Consider the following 20,693-nt stretch of genomic DNA (forward strand, 5'->3'; position numbering starts at 1 on the left):
ACACCCACCAAGTGTTATGCAAGGGTGCTGATGAGGAGAGTTGCTTAGCAGCAACAGTTGAGGTGAGATTAGCGGCATGCATGCGTGGTGCAGCCTGCAATAAGGACCACTTTGCTATTATTAACTTAACCTATAGTCAACCTCAACCACGATAGTCTCTTTATTCGACTGGAGGAACACTTGAAAGTTGGAGTCATTTCACTGACTGTGTTTTTGTTTTGTTTGTTTTTTACATTTTACTGCAAGTGTCACATGCACACTGCAGACATTTTGGGGTTAATCTGTAATTTGCAAATGCATCCAGCCTCTATATCTGTCCTGTGGGCACTTTGTTATGTAATACAACTTCTGGTGATGAAGTTACAGTGCCACCACCTGGTGGCGAGGTGGGCATTGCAAATCACCGCAATGCTTTGTCAGTAGTACAATAAAAATAAAATCTAAAAGCGAATAATAAAAAATGCAATTTTGTATTTGTTTCTGAAATTGTAGTGTAATGACAATATTGGGAATAAAAAAAGAAAAATAAGAATATATTAATAGATTCATAAAATGATATAAAATAAATTACTATTACAATAGTAAAGGTTAAAAAAAAAAAAAGAAGAAGAAAAAAAAATTCTGACACGCGTCAAATGACTGCAGTGACAAAAACAGGAAAAAATAATTTATTATTAATATTATTTAATTTAATAATTGTTGTTTCAGTACTGTATTGCATTGTCATTAGAACTCATTCACTGCCAGTCATTATAGAAAATTTTTACATTTCCAATACTCACGTGATATTACATTCAATAATTATATATAAACCGAATCTACCAAATAACAGAATAGACTCCCTACTTTTTGTCCCATCCCGTTCTTTTATAATTGACAGCAGAAAAATGTAGGTTTGCCAAAATACAGCCATTTCTCCCATGGACTCTGAAACTGTGTTTATTTCCTATAAAATGGGGCAATGATGTCATCTACCGGTGGTTGGGCATCAGTAAAGTTGTTTCCAAGTTTGATATTTACAGTGGAGCATGCTCAGATTCGCCCCCATTTAGCACCGCTCTAAAAAATACAATTGACAAGTATACTTGTCAAAGGCAGTGAATGAGTTAAAATATGCTTGATTACATACTTCTATTTGTAATAGTTTCCCCTGTTTTGTTTTTCCTGAGTGTCACTGGATTAGATCTCAGTGTTTAGTTTAAAACCCTGCAAACTGCAAGCACACCATAGCAGGGAAGTCTCGACTGTCGCAGACATACGACGTTTTTCAAGTTACGAACGGTACCATTACATACTTACTGTTTGTTTTCCAGCGTGTTGCTTGCGTGGCCGCAAGATGGCGCCAGTACTCTACTAAATGCAGCACAGTTATTTATTTGCATGTAATTGACACAGAAAAACATACAGGTATGAAACAACAAAAAAATACTATTTTATTCTCCTTTCAGACTACTAGAAGGATTTTATACAAACAATTCCTATTGGTCAGATCCCATATGAATACTTGTGGAATGTCCCCAAGAATTAATATGGTATCAACGTCCAGTCACACTTTTTTTTTTAATTATCTTTAGTATACTAAAATAGGCCAATCAATATCTCAACAGTGTACAGTGCTTAACAAATTGATTGGAATTTTGAGAGTGCTTTAATGTAGCCTCATGAAGGAGATATTTCAAACTGAATTCAGCATTTTGTAAACAAATTTAAAATAAATACAATTAAATAAATCACACAAAAATAAACCAGGCATAATATTAACGAGGAAATCTATCATTATTATTATTATTATTTTCTATTTTTTTATTTTATTTATTTATTTTCTTTTTATTTTTTTTATTTTTTTACAGTACATTAATAAATTAAATTAATGTGCTTGGCGGTGGTGGTGGTGGTTGTGTGTGTGTGTGTGTGGGGGGGGGGGGTTTAAACGGTTTCAAGAGCTTGGTTTAAATTTGGTAAACAGCAGTGCTGTTATTTTTCGGAACTTTTAAGTACAATAAAGCAGTTCATTTTAAAACGTCTATGTTCTTTTAATTATTTGACGCCCCCATGTAAAAGTGCTTTGGAAATATTGAAACTGTGTAATGTTACAATGATTTGAAACAAACTCGAACTTCGTTTTTGTTGAACCGATAGGACTATATTTCAGGTCATGATGGATCGTACTTGGTGTGTTTTATTTTTATTTATGTATTTATTTATTTTTATCCACTGCAAGTATAGTCGGGTGTATTTAAAATTAATGTTTAAAAATATCTTTGCATTTCAATATTTTCAAACTTGTATTGGTTAATTATGTAGCGTGTTTAATTGAAATGTTAATTTAACTTATTTATGATACGTTATTTGAAATCTTCATTTGAGTGTAGTACTACATTTATTTGTTTATATTTACGTGTATACGTTATTGTTCCAAATGTGCGTATATTGGGTGAGTAGGACTTTAACGTTTCCAAACAGTTGAGTAAAATAAAAATAATAACTCAGATGGGTCAAAAGGGGACCGACCACGACTTGGGCCAATTTGATGTGTGTGGAATGTCTTTGTTTTTTTTAGTTCTGGTTTGTATAAAACAACTTAAAAAAAATGGATTCTCACACCCACTAGTCCGTTCTTATATTTCACCTAACTGTTAGTGGTATTTGGAGAGATAACTTTTTGTTTTCTAGGTGGTACCAAACTGGCGTAAAATGTTTGCTAACCACCAGCAGCGCGCCATCTCCGTTCTGACGCCGGAAGCGCGAACGTTTACCTTTGTGACGTCATTAGGAAGCGACGACGCGGCAGTTCTTTCAGTTGTAGTGATTATTAATGTTGCTGAGCGTGTTGATGTTGTTGACGCAAGCGCCGATGTGGCTCGGGGAGACGGTGGCGAAGGGGCCGGGGGTCTGCAAGTTGTGGCCCGGGTGGTTGTGGTGGTGATGGTGGTGGTGGTAGAGGGCGGCCGACGGGGAGCCGGCGGCCCAGTAGGAGAAGCCCGACGGACCGACGGCGGGCGCCACATGCAAGTTGAGTTTGGAGATGCCCGAGAAGGGGAGGGGCGAAAAGTTGCCCGCCTGGAACTTGTAGATGGCCTGCTCGGTGGAGGAGGGCTGGCACACTTGGGCCAGGCCGTGGAAGTCGAACTTGTAGGCGTAGCGCTTGCCGTGCACTTTGGTCATGATGTTCTTGTCGTAGTAGTAGCGCAGCGCCCGGCTCAGTTTGTCGTAGTTCATGTTGGGTTTGCTCTTGCGCTCGCCCCAGCGTCGCGCCACCTCGTCCGGGTCGATCAGCTTGAACTCGCCGTTGGTGCCCTCCCACGCGATGCACGACACGTTGCTGCTGTCCGACAGCAGCTCCAGCAGGAACTGCCACAACTGGATCTGGCCGCTTCCTGCCGGTTAAAAAAAGAAAGGAAAAAAAAAGGATGTTTCTAAATTGATGTCTATAATAATAATAATTAAAAAAAAAACCAATAATAATAATAACAACAACAACAACAATCATCATCATAACTGTATATAACAAAAATAATATGTAGCAGAAATAATAATAATAATAATAATAATAGCAATAATTGTGATAAATAACGTTAACGTTGATGATGATGACGATGATGATTTATAGGCTAATGCCTGATGATGATGGTGAAGCATTGTGCATTTCATTATTTAATTTTCTATTACTATACTGGCTGTAACAATAAATTCTTTAATGATTTGCCTAATTGCGTTTTATTTCCTCTGAAATGTCTTCAACAAAAAATTTATTCTTGGACTGATTTTTTTTCTTATTTTATTCATTTTCGTTTTTCTTATTTTTTTCTGGCGTGTTAATTTAACCTCAATTCATTAATGGCACTAATAATTGTATTGTATTTGATCTTAGGATAAATATGCTTTCTATTTTTAAATTGGAATTATTAATATAAAATGTTTTTTTTTTTTTTCATTTCTATTGTTCGTTTTCTGCGCCCTTTTCCAAAAGCGAAATATGATCAAAATTCAATCTCAGCGATTTTCATTGAGCCTAACATTCTGCAGATATATTCCATTTATTTTATCTGAAACATTTATTCATCGATAGTTTTCTTTATTTTTATTGTTACTATTATTCTTTTAATAGTATAAAGTAATTTTCTGACACATTTCTCCAAACGCCAAATATGATCAGAATAAATTGTAAACGTTATTTCACGCCTTTATACAATGTTAATAATTGTAACATTAATATTCATTTAAACAGGACCATCATTGTCTCTGAACTCGTTGTGTCATTATTTTCATTATTTTGTTTTCTGACACATTTTCTTAAAGTCTGGTGAAAATCAAAAGCAATACTTATCTGCATGCGCCGTAATAATGAAACCATATAATAATTATAAAACACGCAAAATAAGACGAAAAATGCGAAATATTTACTGATATGATATAAATGTTGCTCACGTCACGAAATAAAGTTAATTTTGAGCATATTTCAATTAATTACCTTTTTGTGCTCCAGTATTGATCGGACCCCAGGATGCTGCTTTGTTGTCTTTCAGCAAATTTTCTGTCGGATCTGAAATCAGAAAAAGAAAAAATTAAATACACTAAATTCCATAAATCACTTTGGACCATTCGTTAGATTTTCCTTTTCACTGACGAGAAACGCCTCGAAAAAGCAACCCAAAGTATGTCCTAACAAAACTTGTAATTGGTGTCGAAATGTGCAGAAACGCTTTCGCAGTCCGAAGTGCAGCGTGTGGTGGTCGCGGTGCTGAGTGAGGTCTGGCGTTGGCCCGGGCGGGTTCGGCTGTGAGCAGCCAGGAAACGCGTCCAGGAAGACGGATTTCCGATTTCCGACAAAAGAGCGGACGAGCTCGCAGATTGAAAAAGGAGGCGACGGCGGCGCCGGCTGCGAGCTGGACGACGCACAATGGAGGCAAAAACGCCCGAATGCTTTTCTATTCTAAAAAAAAAAAAAAAAAAAAATCTTTTTGGGGGGCCAGAAAGGACGCACCTGAGAGGAACATGTTGAACACGAGCTTTCCTCCGCACTCTCTCCTCATTGTGCTCACTTGTGCACAAAAGGCTTGGATTTCATTTGCTTGCTGCGGGCGCAGGAAAAGCGCATTTTCATTAAACTTTATCTCCCAACTGTGATCTGGAATAAACGCGAGTGGACAGATTGAAGTTTCCAGGCAACTGTCGCTGGCCCCCCCATCTCCGAGACAATATTCAGACAGCAATTTCCTCTGCTGCATTGCTTTAATTAAAAGAGCAATTTACCTCTGTCAGCCCGCCTCGGCTCCCACAATAAAAGAAGAAGAAGGAAAAAAAAAAAAAAAAGCGCACACGGGGCCGATCGAAATTGGGCCCTTATCAATCCGCCATCGCAGTTTAATAAAAGTCGCCGCGTTAAGATCTGAGTTTCTATGGTGAATTGAAGTGTTTGACATGGAAACCAGTTCACGTCTTTGCTTGATTTTACGCCTCTTTTGCTCTCTGCAAACAGACAAGACCGCGCAGTTCGGCCACTATTTACCTTGGAAAACACGCTCGGATGGTCCTCGGGCAACAAGCACGCCACAAACCTGCTGCTGCTCAATTGATGCGTGGCACCTGAGACAATTATTATTAAAAAAAAACAAAACACACAGACTGGATGAACAGTGTTCATCAGAAACAAGAATCCTTAAAAGTAAGTTTATTATTATTGTAAGTCACTGTAACATTAAAACAATACTTAAATACGAACAATAGCTATTTAAATTTATGATGATTCAATTGAAAAGTACACTCATTAAGTCATTCATATGTTTCAAACAGCACCCGCCTTGTTTTGGAAAAATGGGGGGAAAAGATCACAGAACAAAATCATTGCAAATATTTGAAAGTAAAATACAACTTAACTGGAAAAATATGTATAAAAATATTTTGTACTGGATATTAAAAAATACATAAAAAAAACAAAAAAAACAAGCCACAATAAAATGCAGTTTGTGAACATTTAAATGAGTGATTCTTTTGCTCGCCACTAGAGGGCACTCACATGCCACTGTAGTGATATATGGCCTTATACTCTTAAATCAGTAATAAGTATTTAGTATTTATTTTTTGTGAGAATCATTGTATTTGTATCCACATTCAAAACATGAACTGCAGGGGCGGAGTTAAATGGTGGCCAGGGGTGGCCCTTGTCACCCTCTGGCCGCCCCTTGTCACACTTATGGGGAAATTTTTTAATATCTGTGGTTTTTCTGCCATTTTTACATGGATGCATATTCTTAGACTCCTTCATACTCTATGACATTATTTGTAATATGTTAAGATGTGAATATTATCACATTAAAATGCAATCATTTTCTTGTTAAAATGCGAAAGTGATGGCATTTTAAACTGATAACTTATCACGTAAAACTTAACTTAGCATGTTTTAATATGATAACTTGTCACATTAAAACATGAAAATGAGATTTAATGCGGTAATTTTCACGATTTAATGTGAAACTTTTTGCACTGTATCTTGAATTTTGTCACGTTTTTAAATTGTCACGTTTCAATTAAAACTTACCATGGGATAGAGGATCACATTATGTGATAATTTTCACGATTTAACGTGAAAATTATTGTGCTTTAATGTGAAACGTTTTACATTGACAACATCACGTTACGGCATAAAACCATCTTTTAATGTGAAATTTCTTCCGTTCCAATGTCATAACTTACCACGTTAAATTGTAAAAATTATTACTTTAAAATATGATACATTTATGAAAGTTTTCGCAATTTAACGTGAAACTTAAAGTTGAAACTTGTCATGTTCTAATTGATAACTTACGGCGTTACAATAAAAACATGCCATGTTTTCACGTGAAAACTTAAAACGTGAACATTACATTCAAATGTACTATTTTTTTTGTTTTAACATATTTTTTTTGCTCTTTACCTTGAAACTTATTACATTTTAACATGAAGCTGTCATGTTAAAATATTAGAATTTGCCCGTTTTAATGTGAAACATATCACAGTTTACATTGATAAAACGTGAAAATTATGTTACATGATAATGACCTTTTTCTGATGTGGTAGAAATACACTTCTAGTATATGTCAAGCCAAATAGAAACGAGTAAAAGTGTAATGTGGTCCATCTGTAAGTAATCCGACTGCTCTGCAAATCATTTATCTAGTGTGTGAGCAAACACATTCGTTCTGCATCAACATTGTACAAACAGTTTTTCTTTTTTTCCCCCTTCCCACTACCACAATAAGTGCTGAAGGCCCAGCAGCAACCTTTGCCTGCCAATGGCGCGACGAGCCGTCACCCCAAATCCAGGACGCGGCGCATTTTTTCTGCGGTGCTGACGGTTGTCTCTCGCATCCCAGACTTGCTTTAGCTGCCTGTGTCCAAGTACACGTCGCAGGCAACTTAAAACAAGCCTCGAAGGCTGGACTGCATCCGCTTGCCACGTGACCGATCGCGTCGCAATTCTGCCCGGCTAGAAAGAAGCAAGAGTTAGCATGAGCGTAGCTCTTGTGGTCTAACGTTGAAGTTGTGACCGTCCAAGTCTCTTTAAATGTGCCGGCAAACTCACCTTTGGCAATTTGTGGTCCAAGTGGCACCTGTACCCGAACACCTGAGCGGCGTCAGTCCTCGCCAAGTGACAGCAGAGCAGCCTTTAATCCGACTGCGGAGGAATGTATATTTGACGAAGGTGTGCACTGTGCACACAGTTACACATTTATTAAAATATCCTGTTTTTTTTGGGTGTGGGACTGGGAGTTGATGCAGTGCTAGTGGGTGTGTAACACGGACTCACACGTCCTGGACAGTGGGAGGGGTGTGTGCGTGTTCGGGTAACGTGTGTGTGGGAGGCAAACACACTCCAGGATCCAAGTGTGTGACTGTCAAATAAATAGGATTCTGTCGCATTAGAATAGCCAAACAAAGGAACAACTTGCCGTTCCAGTTTCAGTTTTAACCTTGAAGAATTAAAACGATGGGTCCATTTCACTTAAAAAAAAAAAAATGCCTTTGGTGTCTTCATTGAAATCAAGCAGTTGTCATGAAAAATTAATCTAGCACAATAACAAAAGCCTGAGGTCGGAAATATTTTTTGCACACTCTAAAAGCAGTTGGTGCCCCAATAAAGCAACCCAGAAAGTTAGGTCAAAGTGGATCGGATACTTTTTGACCTAACAGTTTTTTGACAGCGATGCAGGACAACTGCCTTAAAATGTGTTTGCTTCATTTGATACATTTTAAAAACTGCCGGGTCAAAAACAACCCAATTTGGGTCAAAAACTGGACCAACCACTTTAACTTGACCCAATTTTCTGGTTGGCTTTGAACAGAACAACTCGTGTTTGGGATGATAAAATTGACCCAAATTACTGGGTTGGTCCAACCTTAAGGGTGGATAACACCCCTATAAGCTGCTGGGTCAAAAATAACCTAATTTTGGTATTAGAAGAAGGAGAAGGAGAAGGAGAAGAAGAAGAAGAAGAAGAAGAAGAAGAAGAAGAGGAAAGAGAAGAAGAAGAAAGACGAAAAAGAAGACGACACGACGACGAAGAAGAAGCGAAGAAAACGAAGGAGGAGAAGAAGACGGAAAAGAAGGAGGAGAAGAAGAAGATGGAGAAGACAAAAAAGACGGAGAGGAAGAAGAAGAAGAAGAAGAAGAAGAAGATGAAAGAGAAGAAGAAGAAGAAGAAGATGAAAGAAAAGAAGAAGAAGAAGAAGGAGGAGGAGGAGGAGGAGGAGAAGAAGTACCCTGTAACATTATTGAGCATTTTAATTCAGTGATTCTTTCGCAAACCACTAGAAGGAGCCAATGTACCACAGTGAAATTAGTCGGGATGTATCGATAACCAACATCACAGTACGATATTATCATGATATGAAGGCCACGATACGATAATTATCACGATATCGTGGGGAGGTTGGTGATACAAAAAAGGTCACAATATTGGTAAAAAATATCTCATACTAAAAAAGACAATATTGGGTTTTTGTATATTACATCAACACATAAACAACCTTCAATCTCTAATAACACTTAATATTGCATATTAAACATAGACGGGCCAAAATATGCCTTGTGAAAATTAAACTGCACTAAAAACACTAGCCGCCAGAGGGTGCTAGAATTGCACAAATGGAAATCAACCTGACTTTTTTTCTTTTTTTTTTAACAGATATTCTGCCTTGAATATCATGACATGACAATGATGATATATTGTGGCAGTTGTAATGTCACGATATCACGATATTGCCGTTATCGTTACATCCCTAGAAATTAGTACCGAACATGGGGGATTTTTATATACTGGACGAAATAGTAGTAAAATCAAAAATATTTTTGCTACACCACTCAACACGCCATTAATGATATTACTATCATATAACTGAAAAAAAAAAATAATAATCTTAGTCAAATTCGAGTTTTTCACAATGAGTATATGTACACTATTTTACAAAATGAATGAAAATAAAGCACATAATGTCCATTTATGATGTGATGTGTGAGAGCTCCCTCTAGTGGTAGACGAAAGAATCATTTCGGTTTGTTTTTTATCTCAATGTATAGTCTCTTAAAACTCATTCACTGCCAGTCATTATAGAAAATTTTTACATTTCCAATACTCACGTGATATTACATTCAATAATTATATATAAACCGAATCTACCAAATAACAGAATAGACTCCCTACTTTTTGTCCCATCCCGTTCTTTTATAATTGACAGCAGAAAAATGTAGGTTTGCCAAAATACAGCCATTTCTCCCATGGACTCTGAAACTGTGTTTATTTCCTATAAAATGGGGCAATGATGTCATCTACCGGTGGTTGGGCATCAGTAAAGTTGTTTCCAAGTTTGATATTTACAGTGGAGCATGCTCAGATTCGCCCCCATTTAGCACCGCTCTAAAAAATACAATTGACAAGTATACTTGTCAAAGGCAGTGAATGAGTTAATTAAGTAGTTTTTTTTTTTTTTGTAAGTACAGTATTGTTTAAACTGTGAAGTCCAATATGCAACTGTCACAAAACAAGTAGTTCTGCATTTAACTGTGTATGCGATGAGTTGAAATGTCAAAAGCACATTTTGAAGAAAAAGCCTTTTATTTCCTATTTCCATAAACATGCTTGAGCATGGTGAAAGAAGCAAGCGTACGTGTAGAGCCACAGTGAGATCGAAAGACCGAGTCCATCTACTGTCCCGCGTCGGCGCTCAGTCCCGGTCGGAGATGAGAGATGAAAGTTTTTTTGAGGCTTGGGCGCCGAGCCTTAGTGCTGGATCCTCCGGATGGACTGCACTTGGTTGGTGTGAGCCTGGGTGCTGTACTCGTTGTAGTTTTTGTACTCGCCTTGGTGTCTGTCTCTCTCCAGGATGTACTGGTAGCCTCGGTAACCGGGGAACTGGTACGCCACCCAGCTGTCACACACAAGTTATTCATGATGCGCTACGAAGGCTGGACTTGTTGTTGTAGAAGGACATCACGGGCATCTCAAATTCATTTGTTCTTTTTCATACTTCAAACTTTTTTAACGTAAATCGTAACTGAGGAATGGTCGCCAACTTACGCTCCGGAGTTAACTTTGATAGAAGGCACCTCTTTGGAGCACCAGCCCATGGCCTGTAAGGAGGGGTAGTCGTCGCACATTTCAAACTTACGGCCCTGGAAGTCTTCGCTGTCGTACAGGGTCACCTTGCTGTCGCTGTGGTTCTGCCAGAGAGACGCCGCGTTTTCGGCGCACGAGAGTCAAGATCACTGCCGCTAACTTCATTTCATTGACACAGATACTAAATAAATAAAAAATTAATTATACATATACATCTATATATATATATATATATATATATATATATATATATAATGAATGTAGAAAAAAATACAACAAATAACTACATAAATAATAAATAAATAAATAAAAATATATATAAACACAAATGCGTAATTTAAAAAATGAAAAAAATATATAAATACATAAATACCTAAAAAAATAAACTAAAATAAAACAAAATAAATAAATACATACATACATAAAATTACTAAATAACGTTTTCGGCTCACGAGAGTCAAGATCAATGCCGCTAACTTCATTTCATTGACATAGGTAATAAATAAATATAAAAACTAAAATAAATATAGAAATAAATACAACAAATAACGACATAAATCATAAAAAAATCAAAATAAATGAAAATAAATACGTAATTAAAAAAAAATGAATAAATACATAAATATGTAATTACAAAATAAATAAAATAAATACATAAAAAAACTAAATAAATACATAAATAAAAAATAAAATACCTAACTAAATAAAAAAACATAAATAAATAAAAATACATATATAAATAAAAAAATACATAAATATGTAAATACAAAACAATAAATAAATAAATAAATAAATAAATTAATTAATTAATTAATTAAATAATAAATCACTGCGATTGGCTGGCAACCAGTTCAGTCTGTACCCCGCCTACTGCCCGAAGCCGGCTGGGATTGGCTCCAGCACCCCCCGCGACCCTTATGAGGAGTAAGCGGTTAAGAAAATGGATGGATGGAATAATTATTAAATAAATAGAAAAACACCCCGAATGTACATATGTATAGCCAAGGCTTTAAGATACCTGTGTTCGCATTGGTACAATAAGTCAAAATAACCCAGTTGAGCCATAAAAAGAAGAGCACTCACAGCACACTTGATGGGTCTGAAGGACAGAATGTGCTCGGTTCTGTAGCTGCTGTTTCCGCTCCAGGCCTCGTAGCGAGGGTAGTCACCCTTCTCCAGGATAAACTGCTGCCCCTGGCACTCGGGGTACTCGTACCCCACCCAGCTACACGCGGCCCAAGAGATGACGGATGGTCGTTAGGATGCATAACTTTACGTTGAATTAGACAAAAAAACGTCCGCGTACGGCAGTGCACAATGGCCTGTAATGAAGGCGGCATGCAGCTGCCTTTTTGTAAAAGGCGGCAGGCACAAAGCAAACATTTCATTCCGCCTGCTGCAGCTGAAGGCGCGTTTGTTATCTGATCAGCATGTCAGTCAGCCATTATGGATCCCGGCCAGTAGATGCACGCGGCCCGCTCATATGGCAGACAGGTCACGCTTGATGCATGCTAACCACAAATGCAATATAATATGCAAGTGTAATTGCTGCTACATCAGGAAAAAAAAAAAATCAAATGGACATTCTGTGCAGTGGATATAAAAAAACTCTACACACCCCTGTTTTCCCCCCCAAATGATAGGTTTTTGTGATATTAAAAATGAGACAAAGATAACTCATTGCAAACCTTTGTCCAGTATTAATGTGACCTATAATTATTATGTAGCAGCTCAAAAAAAAAAAAAAAAAAATCACGCTCATTCCAGAAGGTTCTGCCAAACAATGACTGGCATTTTTGAACTGTTCATAATTCCTACCACCTTAACTATAGCGATGAGCAGTTAAACATACCTTCCGGAATTACAGCCAAGAAGCTCAATCTTGGTTTGATTGGATCATAACCAGGTTATTATAGTTTGGGAATTTTCATTTTAGTTAGTTTTTATTTTGTTTTGAGTTGTTTTTTAAATTTAGTTAATTTTAATTAGCTTTCAGCGTGGTTCTGTTAGGTTGTTTTAGTTATAGTTATTAAATAAATGCTTAGTCTTATTTTAGTTTCACTATTAGTTTTATTTAAAAAAATATGTATTACTTGTGCGCAATATTTAAAAAACACCATTGGAGAGACGTCATCTGAAGGTGCTTTTCTATTGGCTGCTGCTAGATGACATCACTTCTGTGTGAAACATTTTCATTCGACCTTATTCCAGTTAATATCAGAATAAATCTACTTAAAATCACATTTAAAATCATCCCCAAATGTTCATGCATTAAATTAATTACCAAAGACTAAAACGAAGGACATTTTTGCTAAAATTATAGTTAGTTTTAGTAGGTTTTGGAAATATAAAATGTATGTAGTTTTGGTTAGTTTTCATTTTTTAAAAAGCATTTTTGTTTTTATTTTATTACATTAGCGAAATTGTTTTTTGAATTTTAGTTTTATTTTTTGTTAGTTTTAGATAACTAAAATAACCTTGATTATAAAATCTTCCAACACGTGGGAAAAGCATGTTTCGATCTAGTGAAACTATTTCAACAGGGGTGTGTAGACTTTTGCAATGACTATGATTATGTGTTGAAATGATTTGGACTTTGGAGAGAACCCGGCGCAAGGTGTTGTACTTACGGTCCGTTCTCCACCTTGATGGAGCGGATCTTGTTGAAGCCTCGCTCCATGATGTTCTGGCACTCCAGCATGAACTCGCAGCGCTTGCCCTGGAAGTTCTCCTCCTCCCAAACGGTGATCTTGAACTGGCCCATCTGCTCCAACTGCTGAGTGTTCATGGCTGGTCCTGCTGCTGCCGGCACACTTCACTATCTGAACGAGGCAGAATTAAATGGAGTTGATGGACACTTGCTACATTAAAACAAATGTTTCACAATCTACTGCATATTTTAGAATTAAAAATAAAAGAAATAAGTTTCCAAATTGGTATATATATTAAACAAAAAAAATAATTCCTTACATTTCAATTTGATCCACTGAATGTTTTATCATGCAAAAGAAACTATTTTGAAGTGCATGCATAATAAAAATAATAATAATAAAAAAGATGTAGTCTCACATTTTTGCACGTTTGAATTGGTCCATTTCACCAACTGCATGTTTGATCATTAAAAAAAGAAAAAAAAAAGAAAAAAAAAAGAAAAAAAAAATTTGGAAAAAAAAATTGAAAAACTTTATTTGAAATTAATTTACAGTATATAGAAGAATTTCAGCATTTCAGCAACATTTCTCCCCATTTTTTTTAAACTTTTAAATGGGTCAATTTGATTTTTAACTTTTTTTTTGTACACTAAAAATGTTTGCTTCGTTTGGAAAAAAAAAAAAAAAAAAGGAAGTTCAAAGATATTTTAAAACTACAGTATGTGTAACGAATAAAAAAATAGATATTCTAAGATTTTGTCCCCATCTTTTAAATGGGTGGATGGCTGCATTTTTTTGTATTATTTTTTTGGGGGGGGTGGGGAGCAGGGAAAAAATGCTTGATAACTAATGAACAAGTTGTGTTGTTTTTTTTGTTTTTTGTTTTTTAAGTTTTGAAATGGTGAATGGTGCCACAAAAGGTTCTTGTGATTAGGAAATTTAACTTTATGTAGATGAAATGGTTTGTCAGGTTCAATAATTCTATTACATCAAAGAAAAATGTTTTTTTTTTAACTGAATCTAAAATTAAAAGTAAATAAGGTCAATATTAATCCAAATATTTGTCACTTATAATACTCCAGCTGTATAGCATGCAAAAGCTTTGGTAAACAACAATAATGTGAAATTATACTACATAATGTAAAATTATTCCACAACTTCAAAAGAAAACTAATAAAGTTCTAATTTTGTTGAAAATTTATTAGTTCACCCACATTTATTTGGCAGTATGACACTGACTCATCAGATTTTAATTTACCTTTACATGCCATCTAAACAAATAATTAGCATTTTTGCTAGCCCTGATCTCATTTGTTGAAATGAATGACATACTTACAGACGGTACTGAAGTGGGAGAGATCCAGTATAATCAATGACGGGGGTAGAGACCCTCGCTCGCATTTTTATAGGGTCGGGCCCCTCCTGGGCCGAGCGTCGACCCGGCAGCTTTGCACACTCAGCAGCCCGGCGGGCCCGGCTGAAAAGGCGGCATTAGCCGCGTGCTTTGTGGAGGCTTCGCTGTGCCATTGTCCTCGGAGCCCGCAAGCCACTTAGTCATCACTATGGCAGCCGAGGCCCACAACGCCAACGCACTGACGTGACACTTTGATTGCCACCAGAGGATAATAGACACATTCTGGGAGCTGATCCTCGCTGGTGTTTTTGATCTCTCACACATACGCACAAACTGGCAGGACACTGGAGATACACAAGAAGAGGAGCTCCAAACCTTTAAAAAAAAAGACAAGTCACATAGTTTAGCCTACATTTGGAACAATCTAAGGATGTGGCAAAAAAAAAAAAAAAAATGGATACACAGGTAAATTATGCACCTTCTGCCATCTTGTGGAAGAGTATTTCATTGTTCTGCATGTCACTATATGTTGTTAGTTCAACAAAGATAACAAGCACCACCTAAAATAAATAATAGTGCTATTAAATACAGAAAAAACAGTGGATATATATCAACAATAACTTTCAATATAATCCGGCAAAATTAAAAATAAATAAATAAATAAATAAACATAAATAAATGTTAAAAACAAGACTTAAAAAAAAAAAAAAAGTATTCATGCAAATGTTTTAGTGAAATACAACTGACCTGTAAATGGGCATGATGATGCTTTCACATTCCACTAGAGGGTGCCTGCGTACGACCACATTTCGAGATTCCTTAATATAAAGTACGCCATAAAATATTACGTGCAGACAATTCCCATGTCATTTGGGATTAAGATGTTAAAAATCAGTTTGTGTGTACCTTGCTTTACTAGTACCTGTAACGCTAGTTACGTTTTGGTCACCAGTCTACATAATCACAGTTACAAAAAAAAAAAAAAAAAAAAAAAAAAAAAAAAAAAGAGAATAAATATTTCTAAATAAATAGTGATTATTTCATGTACCACTACAGGGGGCCCATGGACCAATACAATTTTAAGTATCAGTCACTTAGCACCAAGGCACATATTTTACACAAAAAAAATAAAATAAAACAAATAAATAAATAAATAAATAAATAAATAAATAAACTCATGGTAAGCCACCAAACAAAAATGTCACAAAAACGGATACACAGGTTTACCACTGTATGGTCCTACTGCCGCTATATGTCGCTGGCAGAGAAAGATGAACAAAGATAACAGCATAACTCGCTTTATTATGTTGTTCTACAATCGCAATAACTGCAAGAAATATATAGTATTTTGTTACATTAATACCAGAGATCAAAAGTCAGGATTATTTGGTTGTCAAGGCAGACTAATTGACATAACTCTTGAATTTGTTACATTGTAGAAAGTAAAGTATGCTCATATTAATCAAAAAAGGTTGTGCTCGACCACTCAGTTCATATAGGCTGCATTTTTTGGTAGTTAATAATTATAAACATGCCCAAAAGTATCATACCATTTTATTGTGGAATCAGAGCGTAAGAAAACCCAAAGAGTAAGAAATGAAACTGCAGTGGGAGGGGGAAGAAATAAGGCTGCAGCACAGTGTACTGCTGATTAAATCTGCCTCACAGTCAGGAGATCAGTGTTTGAATCCACAAACCTCTCTCGAGGGAGGGGAGGGATGATTTTTCGAAAGACCTTTATCCTTCATTAGACTGACATCTAGTGGTCAAATGAATATTGCAGTAAACACTGGGACTTGGGAATGTGTGTGCGCGTGAGAAAGCACGTTTGTAAGCCATCCATTGTTGTTGAACACGTTTGTGTGGAGCAGGTGAGGGTTCGGCAGGTGAAGCTTATGTGGACGCAGATGTCACACGTGTGTTCCAAAGCTGAAAGCGCTGAAGCCTTTGTGCTATACTAGCACACATTGAGCACTTTCACAATGTAATAGGATTCAGTGTTCACAAAGTGCTGCTTGCTACTAATTGATTAGCAAATTAATCAATCGCCTAGTTCATTTAAAATTGGTCAAATCCTCGGACTAAATAATAATAATAATAATAATAATAATAATAATAAGAGTTTATTATTAGTATCATTATTGATATTTATTATTATTATTATTATTATTATTATTATCATCCATCCATCCATCCATCCATTTTCTTGACCGCTTATTCCATCACAAGGGTCACGGGGGGTGCTGGAGCCTATCTCAGCCAGCTATAGGCAGTAGCCGGGGTACACCCTGGAATGGTTGCCAGCCAATCGCAGATTATTATTATTTGTAGTTGTAGTAGTATTATTACTACTGAATTGAATTATGAACAGTTCAAAATGCCAGTCATTTTTTTCCGCATGCAAAAACTTCATGACTCCCCTTAGAAAGTAAAATAAAAATGTCCTGGAAAAGCCTCCTAGAACATCTTAAGATTATTTGGGACTGTTTTTTTTATTCAGCTGGAACTGGGAGTCTTAATTAAAAGTGGAAGGAATTATTTATGAGTAGTTCAAAAATGTCACTATATACATATTGTAATTTTGAATGAATGACTGCTGCATGATGCCTGACTCATTTTCCTGTTAAATCCATCGCAGTGTGTGTTGTATTTACATGCAACAAGCACTCTAGTTCAAAATCCTCTTTGCTATTGTTGCTCAATTTGAAAAAAAAAAAAAAAAGTCCCGTTAACAGTCTAACATGTGATGATGTCATTGCAAAATGTTTTGTGCTCGAGGTGGTGTGTATTAAGAGCGCCGAGCGAGCTCTTGTTTCCCAATCACTCTGAACACAACTATTTGAATAGTCAGTGAATGCACCTGCACACACTTACGACGGTGTTTGCATACGCACACACACCGCACCGAATGCCCTTCTTCAGGTGGAAGGTTGCCGTGGAGACTAATCCAGGTAAGGATGATGCGAGTGGGACATCTGCTCCTCCGACATCCGAGCGTGGACGTCCCCGCAAAGCAGCTGCGCGGCAATTTGTCACCTTTTCGCTGTGCCTCGTTTATTCCCCGGCTAACGTTCAAACGCAATATGGATTATCATGCGATGTGTGTATTATTGAATTGTGTTGACAGGCACGTAAACACATCAAAATGTAAATGTCAGGGTTGTGTGCAAACACACACACGCAGGGAAGGAAGAAAGGAAGGAGCACACCCATTTGACCCAGTGGCGTTATTCGCCTTCTCTTTGCAAGTGTAACAAACTATGTGTTGCTTTTGTCTTTTTAGGGTCACCGAGTAACAGGAATTGTACGTTATTGGGGATTTGAGTGACTTCAAGGACCTGCCAAGACTAAAACATGCATTGTAAACATGCCCATGATAAAGTCATACAAGGATAATAACAGCTAGCATCACTTATTGTAATACAAAAAAAATGAAAAATAAAATAAACTTCTACAGGTACCAATATTGTACTACTAATACTAAATCTACTTTTTGACACCAAAACTAATGGGCGAGTACTGATACCAAGTTCGATATAGGGCAGATACCAGGCCTTATTTCAAGGTATCAGCACTTGGTCGCCCTCTTGTGGCCGTTTTATGATCAGGACCTGGAAAGCTCGAGAACTACAAATTAGAAGAACAGACATTTGCCATTCATTTTATGGAATTTTATGTAAAAAGGCTGTATTAAGATATACAGGTCTTTCTTTAACATGATCTATAATTGGTTGGTTTGGGGGGGCATGGGAATTTTGTGTATCAAAAGTACTAGTGGTATTCATACTTGGTAACAGTATGTGACTACTCAAAAATTGAGTACTTAGTACTAGTATCAATTTGAAAAATGGTAACTAGCATACTATACTAGCACGGCTAACTCTACTCATACTAAAACTAATTACATTATTAATCCTAATAATGTTGTTAAATCTGCTAACACTACTAATTCTAGTACGACTGATTCTAACTGCCGGTAATATGAATTCTACTAACACGACTAGTACAAACATAATACCACTACTAATTCCAGTACTAGCCTACCGTTCTTACTAATATTACCTACTCTAATGTACTGATTATACGTTTACTAATACAACTAACACTGATAAATTAATTCTACCTCTACTACAACTACAACAAATTCTACGAATAACTAATTCTACTAATACAACTATTACTGATTTAATTGATTATTATCACTAATACTTATACTACTAAAACCAAACACACTAGTACTAAATGCAACTAATTCTATACTTCTACTAATAATATTAACAGCCATGCTATTTAAATTAATGATGCTAATGCAATACTAACTGTATAACAAAACAGTACTAAAATATTGCTACCAATAATGGAAACTATACTAACAATACAACCAACAACACAAACACTACTAATAGTCGGGTTGAAATTTGGTGTGAAAATGCTAAATGTACAAGGACATATATTATCTATGTAAATATACTCTAAGTAGCTACTACAGAATATATTCCATACAGTAAATATTGTCGGTCAATAACAGTCACGAACTGGATAGATTTTCATGAATTCAAAATGCATGACCAGTATTTAACAAAACTTCTCCACCAATCATTAATTATTAGCAATAAAAAGCAGCCTTGCTTCATTTTAGCAGCTGCGACCGACACAACAAAAAAAGCTACTAGTTGGCCAAGAGAGGGAACAAGCCTCGGGCATTTGCATGACTCTTGATTATCAGTAACTGTCAGAGGAAACAACACGCACGCACGCACACACACAGCCGCCTGTGGGAGCTACTCAGCCAACCATTTGGAGATAGCCGAGCGCGGCCGTTTGGCCGGCTCCACAAATGCAATCATGTCGCTCGCTGGTGTCCAGAAACAGACAGCCGAGTCTTAATGCCGCTGAGACAAAAGAGCAACTCAACATGGCGACTTTGCGTTGACTGGAGATTTGCTCCATACGACCCCTTTATTGGGGTCACAGCAATTCACTGCGTTCATGACGTGAATGATTGCGTTGGGTATGAATGGAGCAAAAATGAGGGCAGAAGGTTCAAGCTGTCTTTTGGTGAACATTGTGAAGGATTACACCTCACGTCTTGGCCAAACAGGTGATATCGTCTCCAAATTAAGATAATTGGTGCTTGTTTAGAGTCGTAAAATATTCCACAAAAAAAGACCCAAGACTTCTGAAGTCAACTGGCAATAAGTGATACATTTTTTGGGATTCAGCTAAAATCCTAAAGTGGGAAATATATGTCAAAAGCAACAGAGTTCGAACCAGATGAGACCGTAGTGCACTCATAACATTTGTGTCAAAAATAACCCAAATTGGGTCACGAATGGACCAACACAACTTCTTTTTTTTTTTATTATTTAACACCAAAAGTTGTGTCAAATTAAATTAATCACCCACAAACCAAACCAATTTGGTTTTGTTTTTTGTAGGTTTTTCATTTGACCCAACTTTTTGTGTTAGTTGAATAACCCAATTTAATTGGGTCAAAAATTAACCGACCCAATTTTTTGAGGTAAATAATCCCAGGAGATGGGTCAAATTAAATTAATAATCCACAAATCAACCCAATTTGGGGATATTTTGTGGGTTATTCATTTGATGTAAGTTTTGGGTTATAATAACCCAATTGAATTGGGTCAAAAATGAACCAATCGAACTTTGAGGTATTTGACCCCAGAAGTTGGGTGAAATCAAATTAATAATCCACAAATCAAACCAATTTTGGTTTGTTGAATAAACCATTTGAATTGGGTTAAAAATGAACCGACCCAACTTTTTGAGGTAAATAATCCCAGGAGTTGGGTCAAATTAAATTAAATAATCCACAAATCAACCCAATTTTGGTTAGTGGAATAAACCAATTAAATTGAAACGAACCGACCCAACTTTTTGAGGTAATTTAATCCCAGGAGTTGGGTCAAATTAAATTAATAATCCACAAATCAACCCAATTTGGGGATATTCTGTGGGTTATTCATTTGACCCACAGTTTGGGGGTTAATTGAAGAATCCAAAATGTTGGGTCAGTCCCTTTTTGACCCAAATTGGGTTACTCGTTTTTAGTGTGTGGGTAGGTGCATGAGCACC

General features: G+C 36.5%; 2 protein-coding genes and 1 long non-coding RNA gene across 3 annotated transcripts in view; all 3 read right to left on the reverse strand.

The window, feature by feature from the left end:
• Positions 1–1,955: 1,955 nt before the first annotated feature.
• Positions 1,956–5,033, reverse strand: fev (FEV transcription factor, ETS family member). Its single transcript, XM_077537033.1, has 3 exons — positions 4,985–5,033; positions 4,472–4,543; positions 1,956–3,377 (listed from the first exon to the last, which is right to left on the reverse strand). Exons 1-3 carry the CDS (start codon positions 5,031–5,033, stop codon positions 2,797–2,799), a joined length of 702 nt encoding a protein of 233 aa, XP_077393159.1. The 3' UTR covers positions 1,956–2,796.
• A 5,039-nt stretch (positions 5,034–10,072) lies between these two features.
• cryba2b (crystallin, beta A2b) lies at positions 10,073–14,745 on the reverse strand. The gene is made up of 5 exons (XM_077537621.1): positions 14,580–14,745; positions 13,223–13,414; positions 11,676–11,817; positions 10,554–10,696; positions 10,073–10,404 (listed from the first exon to the last, which is right to left on the reverse strand). The coding sequence occupies exons 2-5, from the start codon at positions 13,378–13,380 to the stop codon at positions 10,257–10,259; spliced, it is 591 nt and encodes a 196-aa protein (XP_077393747.1). The 5' UTR covers positions 13,381–13,414; positions 14,580–14,745; the 3' UTR covers positions 10,073–10,256.
• Positions 14,746–15,123: 378 nt separating this feature from the next.
• The window catches only part of LOC144030010 (uncharacterized), a 6,836-nt gene continuing 1,266 nt past the window's right edge, over positions 15,124–20,693 (reverse strand). The window contains exons 2-3 of the long non-coding RNA XR_013287167.1: positions 15,345–15,389; positions 15,124–15,157 (exon numbers count right to left, since the gene is read on the reverse strand). This is a non-coding gene — a long non-coding RNA (uncharacterized LOC144030010). The remainder of the gene's footprint in view (positions 15,158–15,344; positions 15,390–20,693) is intronic.

Source organism: Festucalex cinctus, chromosome 11 (genome assembly GCF_051991245.1).
Source record: "Festucalex cinctus isolate MCC-2025b chromosome 11, RoL_Fcin_1.0, whole genome shotgun sequence".
Lineage (NCBI taxonomy): Eukaryota > Metazoa > Chordata > Actinopteri > Syngnathiformes > Syngnathidae > Festucalex > Festucalex cinctus.

What these genes read in the sequence shown, in the direction of transcription:
- fev (XM_077537033.1), bottom strand. Translation starts at nt 5,033, where the DNA reads ATGAGGAGAGAGTGCGGAGGAAAGCTCGTGTTCAACATGTTCCTCTCA. An exon ending in GTTCAACATGTTCCTCTCAG is followed by an intron (nt 4,544 to 4,984) that starts GTGCGTCCTTTC and finishes TTCTGATTTCAG; the next exon opens with ATCCGACAGAAAATTTGCTG. An exon ending in CAATACTGGAGCACAAAAAG is followed by an intron (nt 3,378 to 4,471) that starts GTAATTAATTGA and finishes TTTAACCGGCAG; the next exon opens with GAAGCGGCCAGATCCAGTTG.
- cryba2b (XM_077537621.1), bottom strand. Translation starts at nt 13,380, where the DNA reads ATGAACACTCAGCAGTTGGAGCAGATGGGCCAGTTCAAGATCACCGTT. An exon ending in ATCAAGGTGGAGAACGGACC is followed by an intron (nt 11,818 to 13,222) that starts GTAAGTACAACA and finishes GGCCGCGTGTAG; the next exon opens with CTGGGTGGGGTACGAGTACC. An exon ending in ATCAAAGTTAACTCCGGAGC is followed by an intron (nt 10,405 to 10,553) that starts GTAAGTTGGCGA and finishes TGTGTGTGACAG; the next exon opens with CTGGGTGGCGTACCAGTTCC.